Raw genomic sequence first — 22166 nt, forward strand, 5'->3', positions numbered from 1 at the left:
ATTCGTCTGGCAAACATTTTTTTTTTTTTTTCATCATTCCTGTTTATGTGCAATGTCCCATCCAAAACATAAAAAAATTATAATCTCAATAACTGCATTTTAAATCAAAATAAAACAAGGAAATAACATAAAAATAGAAATACATGTTATCTAATCTGCACAGTACAAAAAGGAAATGTTGATTTACATTATTTAGGAATTTCTTTGACTTCTGTGTGGGGCACAGCATTCCTTAACAGCATTCAAAAACTGTTTAATGTTATCTGAACTAGAATCTAAGTATTGCCACTGCCACATAAATTCGTAAAAGTAAGAATCAAAAATATCCTCCACAGTACTGGACAATTGGTGGCATTTTGTTTGAAAATCCCTTTTTATTACATGCCACATACCTCGAAAGCGTTGATATTAGCTCCAGTTTCTAAATCCTTAAATTTCCTTTTCAGGTTACCATAAATGAAAAACAACAACTTCGTGATAATCCAAGGGGTACCCCCAAAATATAGACTACCCAAATTAAGAATTTAATGTAGTTTATAAAATATGAAGATTTTATGATGTAAGCAGTATCCAAATTTGTAAAAATAGTTCAATGTTTATTTGTTTTATTAAATGTTTCTTTCAATGTAATTTCCTTAAACTATTTATTTTTCATTAATATTTATGTTTTATAGATGACATGCTTTTTTTGTTCAGTTTCATTGTTCAAGTCCTGCAATTCTTGCATCCAGAACTCTCATTAAATCTTCACTTTCTTCATTATCAGTAACGATATTTTCTGGGTTTAAAATCATACTACATTTTTTGCCACGTAATGGATGATTGGGATAGAGATCAAAAACTTCTGTAAAATCATCTTCATGTCTTATCATTTGTTTGCGCTTCTTCACAAAGTCCATTAATTCGAAAACTTCAGCTGTGACCTTGTAATGATCCACACAACAGATTTTATGTTAAAATGCATAAAGAATTCTTGAATGGTCTTACTGTCGAAAAATTAAGCATAGATTTTAAAATGTGCTTTATATTTGCATTTCATCTCAAGCAGTTTTCCAATATCTATTGGCTGAATGATGGTTGCATAAGATAAAAACATTACTTTTTACTAAAACTTTTAAGTGAAGTATAAATTGTCTATAAGAATCAAAACAATTTTTGCATTATCTGGTAAACAACAGATGACAGGGAACATCTTTACTCTTTCAAATGTCCAATGTGTTCTCACTTCAGAATCCTTTATGCAAATTGGTGTCTTTTCTGCAGAAATCGCCGAAATATTTCAGACCGTACATATTGCCAGAAAAGGCCAGTTTCGTCAGCATTATTAATTTATTCTAAAAATAACTTTTTGCTATGAGTTTACTGAATTCATTTGCAAAATCTTCAAGTGCCTCAATATCAGCTGAAGTCTTTTACACTTGAAATTTTTTAATAACGTAAAACCATGATAATTATTATTATTATTATTTTTTTTTTTTAATTTAGTAAACCAACATGTGGAATATGGGCACTCAATTTATTGTAGTCCATTTCTTCATGAAAAAATTTAGCTTGAGACATTAGATTTGAACCCATCAGTGTGATTTCTATCTCATCCATTTAATCATGACCTTGACATGATCATCACTGACATGATCATTTAATCATGACCTTGACATGATAGCATAACAAGTGGTTTTTCTGTAATTCATCATGAATGAAGTGTTAAAAGTCCACAAAAAATTGTAAACATTTTTATTTCTTTTCTTCCTCCCCCATGCTGTATTCTGTTGACTTTCTGGTGCAATACTCTTTGCATAATTTTAAGGCAGACATGCCTGTGTTAATTTTCTCAGAGTTTTTCGTTTTCACGTGTTTTATACCGAAACATGAATTAGTTTTGCAGATCTTTTTGCAACTACAGGTTTAGAAATTCTTATGAACATAATTTAAAATTCAAACCTTAATTTTGGTTAGAGCTGTAATAATAAATAGCCAGCAAAAAATAATAAACAGAATTAAATTATAAAGTTATGGAAGAGTGCAATTTGCTGTTTTAATTGAAAGCAAGTTCTTTGGAATTTGTCTCCCTTCTCTACTGCAAAGACAACAAACGAAAAACACATCAAACGCAGAACAAATTTGCTTTGAGGCATCATTTATAGTGTTAAGTCAGATAAAAAATGCCCTCCAAAATCACTCAAGGGTGAAAGTGTAGTCATTATGATGTCAACTGATGTGTTGTTGTTGGATATGCTGGGATTGAATCTCAATAAATCAAAAGAAAATTTGTATTAAAGCACACCTTCTTTTTCTTGAGTATAATATTCTCCATTCCTAGCTGTTTTAAAGGAAAGAAAAACTCTGCATTTTTTTATCTGTGATGGTCTGAAGTCAGGGATAAATAGAAGGGCTAACTCATTTCTTTGTTCGACTCCTCGCCGACACGAGCCTAATGGGGGGGACGTTACAGGCAATAATCTGACATCACTGTGATGCTACCTGTCCTGATTTCCCGCGTTTAAAACAGTAGTTTCATTGAGCTGCGAGACGATTTTCTAGAGGTTACATATCCCAAATTAATTTTAATAATATATATATCTGTTTTCTAATAATGTATATATTTAAAATAATTTATATATATGTAATTTTAGTCAGTTTTTATTTTAAATTCTATATTGTAAAGTATCGTTTACGTAATATGGCTTTTTGCGCTGCAGTAACGTGCTGTAGCACTTACAGAAGTATGAAAGGATGAGATATTTTATTTCATGGGATCAAAGGATGATCCAAATGAGAGTTTGCTTTTACGAAAGAATGGATACACAAATGTCAAAGAGAAGATTATATTAATGTGAAGAGCGGAAAAATCTGCAGCGAACATTTTCTATGCAGTGTTTATGAAGATGATATGAAAAATCACTTGTTTGGATAGCCACAAAAAGAAACTATTGAAATGGAATGCTGTGCCGAAAGTAAATTATGATGACAATAATAAATCGAAATTGATGATGACAATAATAAATCAAATTTTAATGATTTTGAAATAAAACTCACAAATGAAAATGTAGATCATCCTGAATGTTTAAGGATAAACAAGAATGCATTGATAATTTGAAGAACAAAATAATATCCTTAGAAAAATTTATTAAATTGTATTAAAGTATTGAAAAATAGAGAAAAGAAAAATTTTAGAATGTTTGTTCAGCGACAAAGAAGGTGGACGACATCTAAACAGAAATTGGTATCAGAAATTAAAATCTCAAATAGCGAAATTTGGGGGGGGGGAGCACAAATCAGAGAATTTGGAAAAATGTCTAAAGCCTATTTTTATAAAGACGCAGATTAATACATTACTGAAAAAGAAGAAAAAAATCAGGTGGACTAGTGAAAATATTTCACGTTGTATCGTCATAAGAGCTCTCTCATCTTAAAGCTATGATTTTTGGAAAGAAAAAAATTGGAATGTCTTTACCTAGTATTATCATATTAAAGAAATGGTGTTTATTTTATTTTTTAGTGTTTTCTAAATTTTAGTGTAGTCCAAGAATTCAAAGTAATGTTCTTACTCTAAAGAAGGAAAGAGGCGAATATTTGTATTCTGTAGAAAAAATATGCGTTCTCAGTTTCGACAGAATGCATATAGATTGAAAACTCTGCTATGACTCTAAACTGGACTAAGTTGGTTCTTTTCAAAATGTGCAGTTTGTTTTAATCAGAGGTCTCATTTCGCGTTCTGCCTCAAATTACTGAGAAACCGCGTTTTAGATAGAGGATTTGTTTTAGAAGATGTAACTGTTTTAAATTTTGATATTATTAAAGAGGTTTTAAATAGAGATTGAGAAGAAATCAAATTGTGTCACAAACTAAAACCAAATTATTTAATGGTCAAGGGAAATGAGAGACAAAAAGTCGCTCCAGAGAAAGCATTATTTTCAAAAAGTACTGCAAAAGGTATACTCTATCCCACAGGAAATCAGAAAGCATCTGACTTCTATGAGTTAATCGATAATATCTTCGGTATTATGAATAGTACCAAAATAGTACCAACAAGAATAACAAGTACTTAACAAAATACTTGTTAAAGTTATTCTTATTGTATCCTTTGTAACTAATTATTGATTAGATTTTGTGCTAAATTAGCATTCTAGATAAAATATAATAGTATAAAACATCAAAGTAATTGACATAAAAAGACCTGCTTCCTTTACTCACTCTTTTGAAAAATTAAATAACTGTTTTAGGTACTCTGAATAAAGCTATTTTGTCAAAATTAAGGTAACAATCTTATATACATTTATTTAATTGTAATATAAGTATAAATTACAAAATTGTTTAAAAATATCTATTATATTGAATCGGAAGAGAATTATAACAATGTAAAATTTACAATGAGGCAAAAAATCGAACGTAGGCTAGCAGAAATGTTGCCATATATGTCATATATGTTTAAACCTATGTCAATGTAAAGTTTTTGAGTAAATTTAAATAGCTGCTATTATAGTTATCTTAGAAGCAGTATAAAAATTCTTTCAGTTAGCATGCAAATAAAGAAATGATTAGAAATAAACATGCATTAAATAAAAAAACCTGCAAATAATAATAATAAAAAAACCACGGAACTTTATGTTAAAAGAGTAGCACATTTTATCTATTATTTTAAAATTGAGTAAGCATTATTAAATTTTTTAATGGTTCAGTCTAAAATGCATAAAGCAGTAACATTGCCTCTTCCAAGTTATAGCTATCTTTCATACAAAGCTCATTTTAAACGCTGGTTCAAAAACACTAATTTCCAAGCTGTGAATTATATTGGTGCGCTCAGTGTCATCATGGCTACGTCATCACTTCTCACTTTCTGCTTCAGGGAGAAAAGCTCTATGAGCTAGCCCTTCTCTTCTAAGTCCTGGTCTGAAGTATACATGGGGAAAATACCTCTATCAGATTCAGATCAGAGGCTCATGCTCAGTGAACAAAAATGACTTCCTTTTTATGACTTATCACTCACTAACAATAACATTGATGAAAAAGATTGGGAACAAAGAGTGAATTAAGAATGGTTAGTGAGGATGGAGCAAAGAATTGAATGAACAGTAAGATTAGGAAAGTTACAGGAACATGGAGTGAAAGCAATAAGAATCTAATGACCAGTAGTATCTGAAGAATTGACTCATTCAAACACAAACTTCTTGAATTGATCCCTTTCAACTATAGCTTTGAGATTTCGTAAAGCTTCATTTTTACATAAAACTAACAATAAAATTACAGAATAAAAAAAATTCAAAAGTTAAGAAATGATAAAAATGTAATGCACTTTTAACATGGGAGAATAAACATTCTTTTCTCCCCTAAAGTGGTAAGTGATGTTACATTGTATGCCTCCAACAAGAACTCTCAGTGGGTAAATCTAAGAGCTGCAGCACTTTTTACGACATTTAGGTTTTCACTCACTCAGTAAAATGAATTGATTCTTAGAATTATTTCATGTATGAATAGCACATCTCTAGTCCAGAGGTCCAGATATTAGATCATTCTGGATTTTGTACTTTATACTGTAATATATTAATTTCTTGCAGACAGTTTCCCCCTGTTGTAATGGTTTTCTTGTATTCATCATTCCGTCCCTTTGCCTCACTGAAAATAATACATTTGGGTTCCACTTTAAGAACGTAGACAGAAGAAAATCCAAGATCCGAATTCATTGGGACCTCTGCAATTTGAGACTACGAAATTCCAGATTTAGGAAATTTCTAGATTTTAGATCATCAGTTTAAATCTAGTAAAATGACATGTAGAAATTATAAAATTAAGTATGAAACTATGAAATAATTCAGCATTTATGACCTTAAGGGAATTAATTTACCAAAAAAGTTCAATGTTGTTTCTTTTATTAAACATTTTTTTCAATGTAAGTTGTTTAAGTTTTTTTTTTTTTTTTTTTTGCACTAATACCTTCTCAAATTTTAAAGATGCACCTCATTTCATGCTCCGTCACAAAATTCCTTTGTTAAAGTTCTGCTTTTGCTGTGTTGAGAATTCCCACTAAATTATCAGTAGGAATTTTTTATTCTCGTCAATCTGTTTCTTTCACTCTCTTCTGTATTGGTCACAATATTTTCTGGGTTTAGAATCATATAAACAATTTTGCTCTCTGTTAGTTAAATGATGATCAGGACATCATTATCAGAATAAAAAAGTTGTGTTGTACCATGTTCATTTATTATCACATCTCCATTTTTCATAGCAAATTCCATTAAATGGAGGATTTCTCCTGTTGTTTTGCGATGTCTGAGAACATTCAGATTCATTACTATCATTGTCATCACCATGAAATATGGTAGCTGGCCATGAATTATGCCAAGTAATTTTTAAATACCTGCAAATATCTTCCTATGACCCTGCAATGCTACACACAGTAGATTTTATGTTAAAATATTTTCAAAAAATTAGTGGTCTTGCTACTGTTCAGAAAATTTAGCATAGATTTTCGAAAAGCTGCTCTATGTCTGCATTTTTGGGTGCGTAATATTCCAATATCCAAAGGCTGAATGATAGATGTATAGTTTGGAGGAAAGAATAATTATAAAAGTCATAAGAAAGTGTGATCTTTCATCTGAACTGTAAGTTGGGAGGAGTCAAACGGTGGTCTATAATCAGGATTTTTCTTTTGGCAACACCCAGTAAATCTATGAATTTCAAATATTGCCAAGCCTCAAATATAAAATGATTTTCAAAATAAACATTCATTAATATGTGTGACATCCATACTCTTTTATTGGGACAATAGATGAATCTTTACTTATTTAAATGCCTTGAGTCCTTTATTTTTTTCTGATTACAAAAAGTTTTTAGTTGTGCATTCTGGCAGCATTTCATCACGTTAAAATTATTAGTCTTGATTTAAAATCTTTGACACCAGATGGAGACTTTTCTGCAGAGGTTGTCAAGATATATGAGGCTACATATTGCCAGAAAAGACCAGTTTCATTGTAATTTTTTCTGGACATAACTTTTCTGTGTTCAGTCAATTCATCTGCAAATAGTTCAGCTGAAGCTTTATCATGTGAAACATTTAACTGACATCCTAAGACAGCTGTTAAATTTAGTTAACCATCCTGTCGTGTTTGTGCATTCATTTTTAGCCCATTTTCACTTTAAATATTTTGGCCTGAGCAGTTCACATTGGACATGTGAATGAGTAACTTTTCTAGTGCCATATGCCTCACATAATTTTAAGACAGATGTCTCTTTATGAATTTTTTGCAGCAATTCCACTTTTTGCATAATAGACATCGAAACATGCTTTCACTTTGCGAGTCCTGCTGGAGCTCCAGAATTGGAAACTTTTTTCGACATACTTGAAAATTTATAAGATTAATTTTCATAAGATTTTTATAAAAATAATATCCTGAAAAAATAATAAGCTTTATAAAATTAGACAGCTAAGGAACAGTGCAGTTTATCTATATTAACTGAACTTAAGTTCCTCAAAATCAGTAGTGTTTTAGCATAGCTTCATACATAGCCACATCTGCTATGCACTACTGGCAGTATATCATGAGACTGGTGACTAAAGCCATGTTGTTCCACTAAATTATATTTTGCTTCTATTGCATGCTGAGGAAGTTAAGCCTAAATATTAGTTATTTATTTTAACTCGCATGTAATCTGAGCGGCAGTTCGTCGAAACATGCTTTCGCTTTGTAGATCCTTTGGCGTCTCCAGAATCGGAAACTCTTTTTGACATAATAGAAAGTTCAAGCTTACTTTATATAAAATTGCTCTAACAGTTTGCAAAAAATAATAAGCCGGATCCAATTAGAAGATTAAGGAACAACGCAATCTGCAACATTAACTGAAATAGAAAATTGGATAATTTTAACCTAGCTTATACCGTCTGTTATACATTAAATGCGCAGAAAGTTTGTAGCTTTGTGGTCTGGATTATAGATCATTCCATATTATGAATGCCCAGATTAAAGACTTTGTACTGTAATACTCTGAGTTCTGAATAAATAAATTCCCACATATACTTGAAGCTTAACAAATTGGTACTATTCGGTTTCGACGGCCGTGAAAAAATTGCAGCGAAAATATATGCAGGAAAGCGCCAAATCTAGCAAACACGTCCATTTAACAGCGTGCCAAATCTCGCATACGCGCTGATTTCAGATTGCGTAAGTTTATATAGTTCAATATTTCATAAGACGCCATTGAAATACCAGTTTAATTTTTAATTCCTTTTTTGATATCCTATGGATTTAACAATTTGGGAATTTCCTATGATGAAAAGTCTGCGATAGAATTTTGGGTAAAGTGCAGAATCACCCACTGCTTGATGCGTTTTTAAGAATTACACATACTCGGTATCCATGTACACATCGACTTATTTTCACTTAAAAAAAAATCCCAGAATTACACAAAAATGGCCCCCACCGACGACTTTATCTATGTACAGATCGACCTATTGTCACTTAAAAAGTAAAAGAAAAATTGACCAAATTCCAATTGTTTTTACCTTTGTAAAAAGCGGCAAAGAAATAAGCGGGCGATTCTGCACTTTACCGAAAATGTTTTCAAAGAAAAGGCATCATTCATTATAGAAAATTATGTTTGAACAACCAACGACATGACATTATGCTTTAGCGATAACTCGGTAGCGAAATATTATATGAAATTAAACTTTCATCTAGATTAAACCATCAATATTTAGATAGTTGTTTACTATTATACTTCTTTTCTTGCGTTAGGGTTGCTACAATTACTTTTGGCAGCACTAGCATCAACAATAGTTTGGCGATTTTTTATGGCCCTCGAAACCGAATAGTACCAACAAATTAATTATTTTTCATTCAAACAGCTTTAAATGTAATCTTTTGGCCTAATCATTTACAAAATCTATTTTTTGCGTATGGAAGGAAATCTTTGTTAATGATTATTGTCAACACTTTGCATGCAGGTGTTGGCTGAAGTCTGTAATTGTCAAGTGATACAGACATACCGTACTTCATACCATGTACAGTCAAAAGTCGTTAATTTGGACTCCCATAATCCGGAATGATCTATAATCTGGACCTCAAAGCTAAAAACTTTCTGCGCATGCGGCGCATTGACACATGCGAAAAGGCGTTTACGCGTGTGCGTAAGACCTTTACGACTTTGCATATGCATGTGCACAAGCGCAGAATATGTTTTCGCGTGCCTGTTTAATGTATAACGTACGGTATAAGCTAAAATTATCTAATTATCTATTTCAGTTAATGTTGATGATTGTGTTGTTCCTTAATCTTCGAGTTGGATGTGGCTTATTATTTTTTGCAGACTGTAAGAACAATTTTATAAAAGTAAACTTGAAGTTTCGTATAGATTATGTCAAATAGAATTTCCGATGCTGGAGCTCCCAAAGGATCTACAAAACAAAAGTATGTTTCGATGTTCGTCAAACAAAAAGTGGAATTGCTGCAAAAAATGGATAAAGACATGAAGAAGGTGACAGAGAGGTTAGTGAAAATGAAAAAATTTCGATTGACAAGTTAGTCGGTATTCTCGGCACAGCAATTACGGTACTTGAACAGCGGAACTTTGTAACTGAACAAGAAATTATGTCTATTTATAGAATTAAAGAGAAAGTATTATCACATAAAACGAAGCAACTTAAACAACTTACATTGAAAGAAATGTTTAATAAAGTAAACAAATAAATATTAAGCTTTTTTTTTTGTAAATTTTGATACCCTTTAGATCATAATTGTTCTTTATTTCATAAATTACGGTTTTATATTTTTAATTTTAGAATTTCTGCATGCCATCTTACGAGATTTAAACTGATGATCTATAATCTGGAAAAATCGATAATCCAGAATCGACGAAGTCCCAATGAGTCCGGATTAACTACTTTTGACTGTATTCCATCGGCAATGTTGAATGTATTCCATTGGTAATGTTGAATGTGTTCCATTGCTAATGTTGAAGAATCATTTCTGAGGTTGCAATAAGTTGATAATCATGTGGTGGTGAAAGCCAAAAATAATAAAAATTTATTTGCCAGTTTAAAGTCAAGAATATAAGTTATTCAGTAAGTGTAAAACCAGTGAGGAGCTTTGGTAGAATGCTTTAATATTTGTGATGCATGCATAGAAAAAACGACAGCTACAGAGTCAAGTTATTGATCATACATATTTATGCTAATAAATGATTATGGAAGTGTTTTATTTAGTGCTTAAGTGAAATTAAGAATCAGGATCTTCCATGTGCTTTATTATGGAAAAGTGTGTACTGTGTATATGTGGAACATTAAGCATATCCTAATACAAGGCACTACTCTCAGAATCAATTTCTTTCTTCCATTTTGCAAAAACTGGTGGTTCGGAGGGCATATTGGATTTTCAGACTTCATACTGTACATTTAGAAATTGGTTTATTTTTTTAGTATTATGCTAGTTTATGAAAAATTGATTAAAAACCAAAATTTCCAGTTAAAAGAAATTGATTTAAATGGGGAGGATTTTATATACGTTTTTATGAAATTCAGCATTTTAACTTTTTAGTTGGGGAGTACAGTAAAATCTGTCTCAGCTATGATGAAAGGTAGATTTGCTTAACATCTGAGCAAAATAGCATTTAGTTCAGGAATTCCTCCTGGGGGAAGATTTCTTAGATTCAGGGTAGAATATGGTCTGCCGATTTCACCTGCTTCCTGCTGTGCAGTTAAAAAGTAATCTAAATAAATACATATGTATTTTTTCAATTTTTGGGAGAGAGAGAAGATGAGTGATCTAACAGTGGCGAAAGTTCCATGGGATTAACAGATTGAGAACTACTGATCTAGTCAAATATAAGAAATTGATTATTTAATCCCCCTATTCTCTCATTACTTATAAATGAATACATATTTTATGATGCTAACAAATAATGTCAATATATTACATAAAAATAGGGTACTTTTCTGTTAAAGAGGGTACCAGTAGCCAAATGTTGTAGCTAATTTATATCGTGTTCTGAATAGTTGTGTAATTCTGTGATGTTCTTAAGCAAAGCAGATTGGGAAGAACAAATTCGTTTTCCTCACAGATAGTGATCTGTTTTCGCATAATAATAATAATAATAATAATAATAATAAATGGTGAATTACACAAATTTGATATTGGGCACATTAAACTGTATATGAAGTAATTAATGTATGTAAATAAAAGTATAAATCAATGTATATAAAGTAATTATTCTTTTCATGAAGCTATGTGAATTGTTAGAGTTGCTGCTATCTAGTTAGGTGTTGGTGTATTTAATTATGGCAAAGCACACTAGGGCTATCTGCCTAAGGGGAGGGATGCCTTCGTGGAGGACTTTCTAAGGGAAACTGGCTCGTATACACGTTACACATGGGGAAAACCACGAAAACACCCATGCAGCCAGCCCGTTCGTGGGATTCGAACCTCAGACCGAACTACCAGTGTTCAGCGACTTTACTGCTTGGCCGCTGGTGGGCCTCGCTATCTAGTTAGATTTGTACCAATGTCCATGTTTGGTGCTAAGTGGCACCTTGTAAGCAAAAAAGTACCAAAAATACTTAAACTCTACCTAGGAAATGATATTTAAGAAACTGCATTCATTCATGAAGTATAGCTTGGTTGTACTGTAAATTATATTATTATTCTCAAATTGTAATATTGAAGATCAAATTCACAGGTGTGAAACTGCATTTGCATACTCAGTCCTGTTGAAACTTTTGCCGACAACTTTCTCTTCTTTATTATTTAAGTTTTAGCTGATGAGATAGGCTGGCTTTCCGTGGCGCTTTTCTTAAAACTGATTATAGTTATGTAATTTAAAGCATATGGAATTTATACTGTGCTGTTTAAAACTGTAAAATTCTATTCCTTTCAGTGGAGCATTTTCTCAAGTGGTGCTGGCGGAAAGTAAAGAGGAAAGCTCAAAGATGTATGCCATTAAATGTATCGACAAAAAGGCACTTAAAGGAAAAGAAGATTCTTTAGAAAATGAAATAAAAGTATTGAGGAGGTGAGGCTAAATTTCTACTTAATTAATTTTATTAGACTTTGAAATGATATGTAATGCAAAAATTAACTTTTAGTAAACTGCTGTAATTTCATGTTATTTAGAAGTACAGTACCCTTATGTACATATTCATTATATCGAGTATTTATTTCAGTTTTTGACATTTGCTGTTATTGAGTTTCCTTCAAAATATAAGCCCAAGTAATTTTATTTGAAGCTTCAGAAGAAATGCCATTTATTCATTGGATTGGTTATTAAGTACTTGAGGTACTTCTTCTTATGTGGCCACCTCAGGCAGTCACCAAAATTGAAAGACAAGTAGCCAGTCTTAGCAGATTTAATCTCCAAATTTTTAACCTGAAATGGATTTGATTTTCATTGTAGAAGTGCCTATTTTCAATGTAGGTTCAAATAACTATATGCATGCATATATATTTATGTGTATATATAGGTAATTTCAAAACTATGCAGCCTGATATACTTCTAAAAAAATGGAGGCCATTTTAATGCTTTATTTATCAATATTGTTGCGTGCGTACGGGTTTGTTACGAAATGAATGCACAAGTCCAATGAAAAATGAAGAAAATTTATTATTATCACAACAAATATGATTAAATGTCCTCAAATAATCATGCAGTATCACAATGTATCACAGTAGTATCTTCTAACTACTCAAACGTTCAAGAGAACTTAATTCAAAACAGCTAAAGAAAGCTAATCCTCGAATTCGCTACAATCAACAAGAGCAGTTTTCTAAACAAACTCAAAACAACAACAAACAAACTCATCGAATTGAGAGGTTTTCCTTCTATTTATAACATTTTAAATCGCGCGGGAGAATTTTCTGGAACTTTCTCGAAATCAAAAAGAGATATTTATTAAATGTTAAATGCACGCGCTCTTGTATTTTCAATTTTCCGGCTTAACTTTCTTTTAATATTCGTCACGCGCTGCACTGCGCGGGAAATAAAACCATTTAATTTACAATTCAACTAACGTTGATTATTTAAATGCCAAATTCGTAACACTGCCCCCTTCCCAAGGACTGCACGTCCGGGGCAGTACAATCCCTGGACAGGAAGCCAGACTTACAAGTGTGGCATAAATGCAGTAATAAGCATTACATTACAATAATAAACAACATGAACAATAAATGCAATAACTATAACTTTAAACAAATCAAATGCTATCAAATACTAAATACAAATCAAATCAAATCAAATACACATTTAGTAACAAAAAGGACCATGGTCTTACACTATTTACAATTATTTACACTACGTACTATGGCCATAGTAATGAGCTAACCTGTCATAATGAACGACTTTAGGTTTAGAGTTTGAAGACTTCGAATCCGAACCACAACGTCATTCAGCCTGTTTAGGACTGTGTACGGGCCATCCCAAGGTGACTGTAATTCCAGCCTGACTCCTTTTCGTCGAATCGGGTTCCACAACCACACCTTGTCTCCTCTGTTGAATCTATGTCCAATAGCTCTCGTGTTGTATCTGGTCTTCACTTTCTCCGTCGCCAAGTTGACTCGCTTTCGTGCGGAACGGTGCATCACTTCAAAACGGGCCTGGACATCTTGGATGTACTCCTCAGGTGATGAAGGCGCATCCATAGGGCGACCAAATAGGCTGTCACAATGCTAACGAAGGTCTCCACCGAAGAGCATCTGCGATAGAGAATGGCTGGTAGTCTGGTGTTTCTTTCTGACCCTCGGCAGAATATTGGCAGTTTTCTGAGCTGGGTCTTTCAGACAAGGCATCAGCGTTTCCAGGTGAGGATCCCTTTTGAGTATGGATAGTCATGTCCTCAGATGCTGAGAACAGCTTGTTGTTTTTAAAGTTTAAGGAAAAATTGTATTTCCTTAAAAAGTCCAATCCAAGTATGCATGGATCTGTGATATCCGCCTCATAAGCAGTGTGTTGGTAGACAGAACTTCCAAACATGATGCTCACATTTAACTTCCCAGCTATGGAGATTTCTTCACCAGATGCAGTCTGGAAGGTAAGACAGGATGGCATCCAAATCAGTTTATCTTTAAATTGTTGAGTTAAATCTTTCCGAATGATCGTAACATTAGCTCCTGTGTCAATGATCATATTGCAAGGACCTCCGTCGATATGCCCATTGATGGATAGTCCATTACTGTTGCCACTCACTGCTGAAATCTTGAGCACTCTAAAAGGGTGTTTTTCATTCTCTGGCAACCTCAGTTCTTCGATATGGTCACTAATTTGTTTCCTGCGTTGTTGCTGGGAAATAGTCTTAATTTCCGTGTGCTAAGGTGTTCTGCAGTTCCTTCGCACGTGGCCTTCAGCTCCGCAGTTCCATCATTTTGGTCTCTTGTCACTTCTGTTTCATTTCAGGGCATTTAATAGTCTGTTTAGCTCCTCTGTCTTTTTTTCCGTGCTCTGGGATGTTCTGCAGTTCCTTCGTGTGTGGCCATCAACACACTGCTGTTCCAGCCCTTTAGGGTTCGTTTCCTCTCACCAATATCCCGTCTCAAGGCGTTTACTGGTCTTGTCAAATCATCCATTATATTATCCGTGCCCTGGGGTGTTCTGCAGTGCCGTCATATGTGCCCTTCAATACGACATTTCCAACACCTTAGAGCCACTTTGTTCTCACTCCTACCCCATATCAAAGCATTTACTTCTCTGGCTAAATCATCTAAATGAGCCATCAGTTGATCTACTGGCTCGTGGACTCGAGCAGCTCTGACTGGGTGGCGGTCTCGATGAGTGGCTTGCTGTGCTGCCTTGAATTTCATGGCATACACTAAAGCGCTTTTCAAATCTTTAACGTCCGCCATTCACAGTGCTTTCTGTATTTCAGGGTCATGGATGCCATCGATAAAGTATTGCAAGGACAGGATTTCCCTTGTTTCTGTCGGCATTCTGAAAAGGCGAGATGGGACAGCCTTTCAACATCCGTGGTGAGCTCCTGAAGTGTTTCGGTAGGCATCTGTCAACGAGATTTGAATTGGAGCCTGCTGTAGTCTTTTAAACACTTCTCCCCAAAGCGCAGCTCCAAGGCACCGAACAGAGCTTCGAAATCTAACCTTTTGTTTTCGGGAAGAGTCCGAAGGATATCCGCTGCGTTGGCTCTCTAAGAAGCGGCGAGATGACAGGCCTTAGCTTGGGAAGCCCATCCATTTGCATCTGCCACAATAGAAAATTGTGTCTTATACACCTGCCAGGAGGTCTTCCCATCATATGTCGATAGCTTCAGAGAGGGATGATCAGGCATGTGTAGAAATTTTAAACCATTTGAAGTGCTCCCTGCCGTCGCTACAAATTTCTTTAAAGTGTCAACATCTTTGGCGATGACAGCAGAAATTCTATCTTCGATTTGTTGTTCAATATGTCCTTGAACAGCAGAAACTATTTCTTCAATTTGTTGTTGGAAGGCCGAAACTCTTCCTTCGACTCGTTGCTCCACAGCCAACACTCTATCTTCTATTTCATCTTTGACAGGAAAGAAACCTTTTCTTCAATTTGCCCGACTTTATTTTCGACAGCTCCTATTCTGTCTTCCATAGCCTCAAATTTACTTTCTATTACGCAGGTTATTTCTCTTTTCATTTCGTCTTGACCTGCTTCAATCTTTTCGTGTACAGCTTTTATGTCTTCTTTAAAAGTTACTTGACCAGCTTCCAACTTTTCCAGGGTTTGTACGGTCCTTAAGAGTCCTTAAAAGTCCTTAATTTCGGCCAAAATCGTCAGAAGGTCCTTAATTTTAATCATCAGAAATTTCTGTCTGTTTTTACGACTGCCATTTTGAGTGTGAATCAACATTTTAAAGTAATATTTTTGGCTATTTTCTGACAAATATTCATGGATTATAATTTGTTCCTATTTCTAATATTAAATGGTGGGATACTCGAGTTTCTGAGCAGGAAGTGAAACATGAGCATTTCAAAATTATTTCATTTTTTCTAATGAAGAGCTCTTAAACAATTTTTTGCTTTTGGGGATGTTAATTCTTTTATTAAACCCTTCTAAATTTTTGGCAACTTATCATAATTTTGGCGATTTTAAGATCTATTTCTATAGAAAATTTTTAATTCCTTGATCTAGGATATTTTCGACAGTTTTTTTTTAGAACATTGTAATTTCAGCCATTTATTATATGTGGAAAATAAGCAAGGTATAATGCTATAAAGCAACATTTATGAAACAGTTCTTAGCAAAAGCAAACTAGCTATGTGATTAATTAAAAATGCATTTTTAATATTTTCATGGTAAGAGCTTTTCCCATGTAATTGTCTGAGAATATTCAGAATTCTCAAAATATACATTAGTTTTCTCCAGAGCTTAAATTGCGCCGGAGCAGGGCTCGGTCGCAATTTAAGCTCTGGAAGAACAATGAAAACATTATAGTAGAATGTTTTACTTCTGATACTAGAATCTTTTCTTAACATTTTAATCTTCCCTTTATTTTCTCTACTTTTCACTAGACACAAACATAGAAAATATCAAAAATGCTTCTAATCTTATCATATGAACAGGCATTATAGAAAGGAATTCTTTTATTAATAAAGATATTGAGAATTGAGAATTTAAAAGATTCATCTAATATGTCTTAATGCATCACACACAGGGCTGGCACTAGGCATTTTCCAATCTGATCTCTCGGTGTGTTACTAAATTCTAAAAATGATGCCACATCAGCTCTCTAACCGAAGCTTACCATATATATTTCATATTACTTCTAAATGTTCATATTACTAAAGAAATAAAATTAGCAGCTGTTTCTATGCATTCTAAATGCATTTAGTTTATTTAGAATATCAGAAATCTTTAATTAAATCCAAAAATTCTAAAATGAAGAGAAAACATGGAAGAAGAAACTGAATACCTAACGAAAAACAAATTTATTCTTCAAAGATATGTACAGTTATTATTATGTAAATTACCCAATTGTTTACAATTTCAGCCCTTACTATAATTTCTCTTTTCTATTTTCTCACCAGAATGCAAATCCCGTAGACAGTTTTTAAACCGAGATTTTTGGAGTGCAAGACAAGAGTGTGTTTCTGAAATCCATTTGCTCACTGCATTAGATCCTGCCTGCTCTGATAATTTGTAATTATTAGTCTTGGATTACCGTTGACGACATTTGAGTTTGTTATGATGATAGAGAGTTATTGAGCCAGCCTTAAAATCAAGTTAAATTGTATAGTCTTTGACCACTAATTCATATTTTTAGTTTGAATTTGAGTCTTCTTGTTTCATTACATCGCTACGAGCTGTAATTGATGTTATTAGCATAAGAACATGCCTTTATTTTTGAAGTTCTTTTTAAATAAGAATCTTATTTAAACCTTTGTCAGACATTGTAGTTACTTTCAGACATAGCGATAATTTGCTTCATATCTGTTGATGTGTTTTGGACTATTAACTTTTACCAGATCAAATAAACCTTCATAGATACATTGTGGACAGGTTGACAGATTAGGAGATAAAACACGCAGAAATTAGTGAGAGCATTCTTTTGTGTATTGAAACAAATTCCTAATTGTTAAAAAAGGTGCTTAAAGAGAAGGAAATCGATATAAATTAACCAAAATATCTGGGAAGGCTTCAGATTAAAAAGATGCATAACTATTTTGTTGAGTAGTGCTACTACAAAACATAAATGTTTTACGTGTGATTATTCGAATATCATTTAAGAATCAATGTCATAAATTACATGTATTTTAAATTGTAAAATTTTATTAGATTGGGATTTTAATTGGGCTAAAAAAATAATATTTAATAGTGACCATGCAAATCCACAATGACTAAGGTTATATTGTACCTAATTTAATTACTTATAACTTACCCTTAAAATTTATCTCTGCATATTAAAGCGAGTTATTGCCTTTCATTAACCCTTACCGTAGTCACAAGATAAAACACAAGAATGTAAAACTTATTCTTTGCATCTAGCGAGACTTAAAATAATGTAAAACAACTTATCACCTCTGGTGCTTTAGTGGCTTATTAGAACCTTAAAGTATATTAACTAAGTCACAACCCCTGCAGGTAAGCAGTAGCAGTGACAACAGCCAGTCTTTTGTTGTTCATCATGCTGATTATGATTTTACCTCTCATTTTAACCTGTGCCGCTTCACATAAAATCTGCTTACTATTTACTAAAGCTTTAGACTGAGCAAGTATGTGACAAAATACGGTATAAAATAAAATCAACATAAAACTAACTGTTAGTAAAACATAAATAAAATTTCACTTATCTCCTTTCAGATATGTTCAGTTCTTATAAGTGTAAAATATATAATGCTCCTTGATAAATTTCATATATTTTATTCTCAGACTTAATAATAATTATGTTAATTAAGTCATGTTTAATAATAATGCATCCTACTTACAGATCTATTTTATTTCTAGGATGGTATTACAAAAGTGAAGTTTAGGCATAGATAATATTCTGAATTGAATTTATTCAGTTCCCATTCGCTCATAGGTCCTTAATTTTTTTCATTAATGGTCCTTAAAAGTACTTAATTTCCGTGTCCAGAAATGTGTACGAACCCTGTTTTCGTGAACAGCTTCCATTTCCTTTTTAACGGATTCTTCCATCTTTTCCTGACCAGATTTCATCTCGTCTTTCATTTCTTCTTGTCCCGCTTTCATTTCCTCCTTAAACGAGGTAAAGGCTGATATCAAGTGCCTCAACTTTCTTCCATTTCTCTTGTTATTGGCATTCAAATCCCACTTCTGACACCAAAAATTGTTGCGTGCGTACGGGTTCGTTACGAAATGAATGCACAAGTCCAATGAAAAATGAAGAAAATTTATTATTATCACAACAAATGTGATTAAATGTCCTCAAATAATCGTGCAGTATCACAATATATCACAGCAGTTTCTTCTAACTACTCAAACGTTCAAGAGAACTTTATTCAAAACAGCTAAAGAAAGCTAATCCGCAAATTCGCTACAATCAACAAGAGCAGTTTTCTAAACAAACTCTTAAAACAACAACAAACTAACTAACTCATTGAATTGAGAGGTTTTCCTCCTATTTATAAGATTTTAAAAATCGTGCGCGAGAATTTTCTGGAACTTTCTGGAAATCAAAAAGAGATATTTATTAAATGTTAAATGCACACGCTCTTGTACTTTCAATTTTCCGGCTTAGCTTTCTTTTAATATTCGTCACGCACTGCACTGCACGGGAAATAAAACCATTTAATGTACAATTCAACTAACGTTAATTATTTAAATGCCAAATTCGTAACAATATGATATACTTTGAAGTACTTTTAACAACATTTAATGAGCTACTTTATGCTGCAGAAAAAGTAATCTGAAGTTTTGTTCACAGAATGTTCCATAACTGCTCTTTTTATGTTATCGTTATTAAATCTGTTTCTGCAAAGGTCAGAGTTCAATTTGGAGAGCAGATAGTAATCACTTGGAGCTAAATCTATGTTGTAAGAGAGTGGTCAGGCTCCTTAAACCACATTGTTTTTGAATTGCTGAAAGAAGTAATGATAAACATCTTGCAAAGACTTTGTTCATGTGAATATGCTTATGTAGAATGTGCAGAACCTCTTTTAGATAGATGCAATCTTGCTGCTATCTCCTAGATTTAAATTTTATATGTCTCGGTATTTTATCCGGGATACGAGCACATTTTCTGGATACAAGCACATGTCAGTGTCTTCAGTGATCAATCATCACAAGAATCATCATCTATAGATTCTTGGCCCATATGGGAAATTCTGCTATCCATTCTTTCACAGTAGAATAGGAAGGATATGAATCAGCATACATAGAATTCAAGCATTGTTTTACTTCTTTGGGATTCTTTAGTCAAAAATTTAGTCTCAAATGACACTCAATTTTAAACATTTCAAAACAAACTACCACATCGCTTTATTCAGTGAATAGTCATTAAAGCATGCATGTGGATTCTGTAAAAAGGGTCTTAAATTTATCTAGTCTGCAGTGTCTGCAAAAGGAATTTAATGCATAACAATTAATCATATGTGACAGAAGTATATCATATGTTAATTATATTAAACAAGAAAAAGTATCTGATGTGGACACCTCATGACTTCCTTTTGCGGCGCATTAATATATACATGTTTTTTTTTTTTTTTTTGCTGCAATTCATTTAGTTATTTCTATTTAAAGAGATTTAAAATCTTGCAAACTGTTATCCCATTTAGGCTGAAGCATCCAAACATTGTGCAGCTTGTTGAAACATTTGAAGACAAAAATAAAGTGTATCTTGTCATGGAGTTGTAAGTATTTATGAAATTCTTTTAAATGAAGTTTTTAAATTTACAGTTGTGGGAAAAAAATATGTATCAACTCTTATGTTTGTAAAAATTAAGAGATACTACATATAAATTCTATAAGAATCCTAAACTATTGCATCATAATTGAAGCAATTGCATCTTTTACTAGTTATGAGTACTTAAATCATTAAACAATTTGTTCAGTTTAAAGGCCTGGAGGAAAGTGTCAGAGTTGCGAGTCTATACATGTAGCATAATATATTTAATTTTGTGTAGGAGCTGAAATCTGCCAGTCATCCTGATAAAACTGGGAGACTCCTGATATTTTTAGCTATCTACTAGTTTTTAATTTATTTGAATAATTAAGTCATCTGTTTTAAATGCAATCTTAGACGAATTTTTATTGAATAATTTTGAAAAATTAAATATATGAAAGTAATTCTGATTGAAAATTGAAAAAGTGTAAAAGCAGCTGAATTTTTCTTAAATGAAACTCAGATTATGCAAAATCAAATTATTTTCAAATGATTTTTTTTTATTCATTTTTATTCGGTCTGAATTATTTTAAGCCATTATAGAGATTTGCATATTACTATTATTTTAAGTCTGTTTAATAGGGAAATGTTTATACAGATGCTCACTGTTTTATGAACTTTCACAGATATAAACAAACCTATTATTAATCCGTGAAATTTGTTTGGAGTCAAAAAGAAAATAAACAAATGACCATGCACAATGTCATACACTGCTCTGTTCGGACAAATTCGGACACTTATTTTCATGCTTCGGGAATTGGTGTTGCTGAACAACTCCTCCTGCCTCTTTTACAGCCACCTTATCGTAAATATCCCCTTTCCTTGTCGCTGAGTTCTTCCAAACATTGACTCACTCACACCCATAATATGAACTACTAGCCTCAAATGTATACACAACACAGTAAAGTAATTCTATATTTATATATATAATTTTCTACTTCACTGTATATAGAGTTTAAAATATATTTCCATTTATGTAATATTTTTAATTGCTTATATGATAGTATTTATAGCTCTTATCTAACAAACATCATTAGGAGATAATGTGTAGTGAACCTATTAACATTTTATAAACAAATTCAGGATACAAATGGAACATTCAAACTTAATGCTTGTAAGATGAGGATATATAATATTATTACTAATGTTTAATAAGTGAATATTCTATTTAATTTCGCTTTAAATTTATAAATAATACTTTGCTAATTTATGTGATTATATATCTGTTGTAAAACCAAAACACATAAGAAAAAATTTAAATTATTGAATTAAATATTAAATTAGTATAATATTGCAACAAGCAACATTATTCTTAGTCACTTTCTAAGTAGTTTAATAATCCAAATTACACATTCTTAATTTAGTCTGTCAAATTTATGAATGATATGCTTTAGAAATTGTATTGCTGAGCAGTACATGAGCCTGACAGGTTTCCATATTTCAATATTGGCAGTTAGGGAAAATCTTATGAAGTGCGTATACTATAAATAATTGAAGTTTTAGAACTTTTTCAACCCTAAAATATCATTTACTTAATCACAAAATTTTGGGTACTTGCTTGTTTTTAACAGAAAAGGAAAAATTTGGCAGAAAAAGAGCGAGTAATTGCAAACTTTGGCACCATAATACAAATTAGTTACTATTACAACTGTATGATATACTCTGGAATGCATGGATCTACGGGTTCTGTTAAACAATGAAGGTGATACTATTAGTTTCTTTCAAGAGTAAATTAATATATTGCTTAATAATCATCAGTGTTCTAATTTGCACATTTCGGATCCACAGTCTGGAGTTAACATGCAACAACATATCAAGTGAGTGTATAAATGATAGAATACTTGAGTTTCTAAGCAGGAAGTGAAACATAAGC

The 22166-nt window shown here is 32.5% G+C and overlaps 1 protein-coding gene across 1 annotated transcript in view; it reads left to right on the forward strand.

Moving 5' to 3' along the window:
* Window positions 1-22166, forward strand: part of CaMKI (Calcium/calmodulin-dependent protein kinase I) — a 106600-nt gene that overhangs the window by 12130 nt on the left and 72304 nt on the right. The window contains exons 2-3 of the mRNA XM_085820703.1: window positions 11863-11997; window positions 20187-20261. Coding sequence (XP_085676829.1) covers window positions 11863-11997; window positions 20187-20261 — 210 coding nt within the window. The remainder of the gene's footprint in view (window positions 1-11862; window positions 11998-20186; window positions 20262-22166) is intronic.

This window comes from Stegodyphus dumicola, chromosome 7, assembly GCF_044657685.1.
Source record: "Stegodyphus dumicola isolate Sdum_Otavi_A_Nest chromosome 7, ASM4465768v1".
NCBI classification, from domain to species: domain Eukaryota; kingdom Metazoa; phylum Arthropoda; class Arachnida; order Araneae; family Eresidae; genus Stegodyphus; species Stegodyphus dumicola.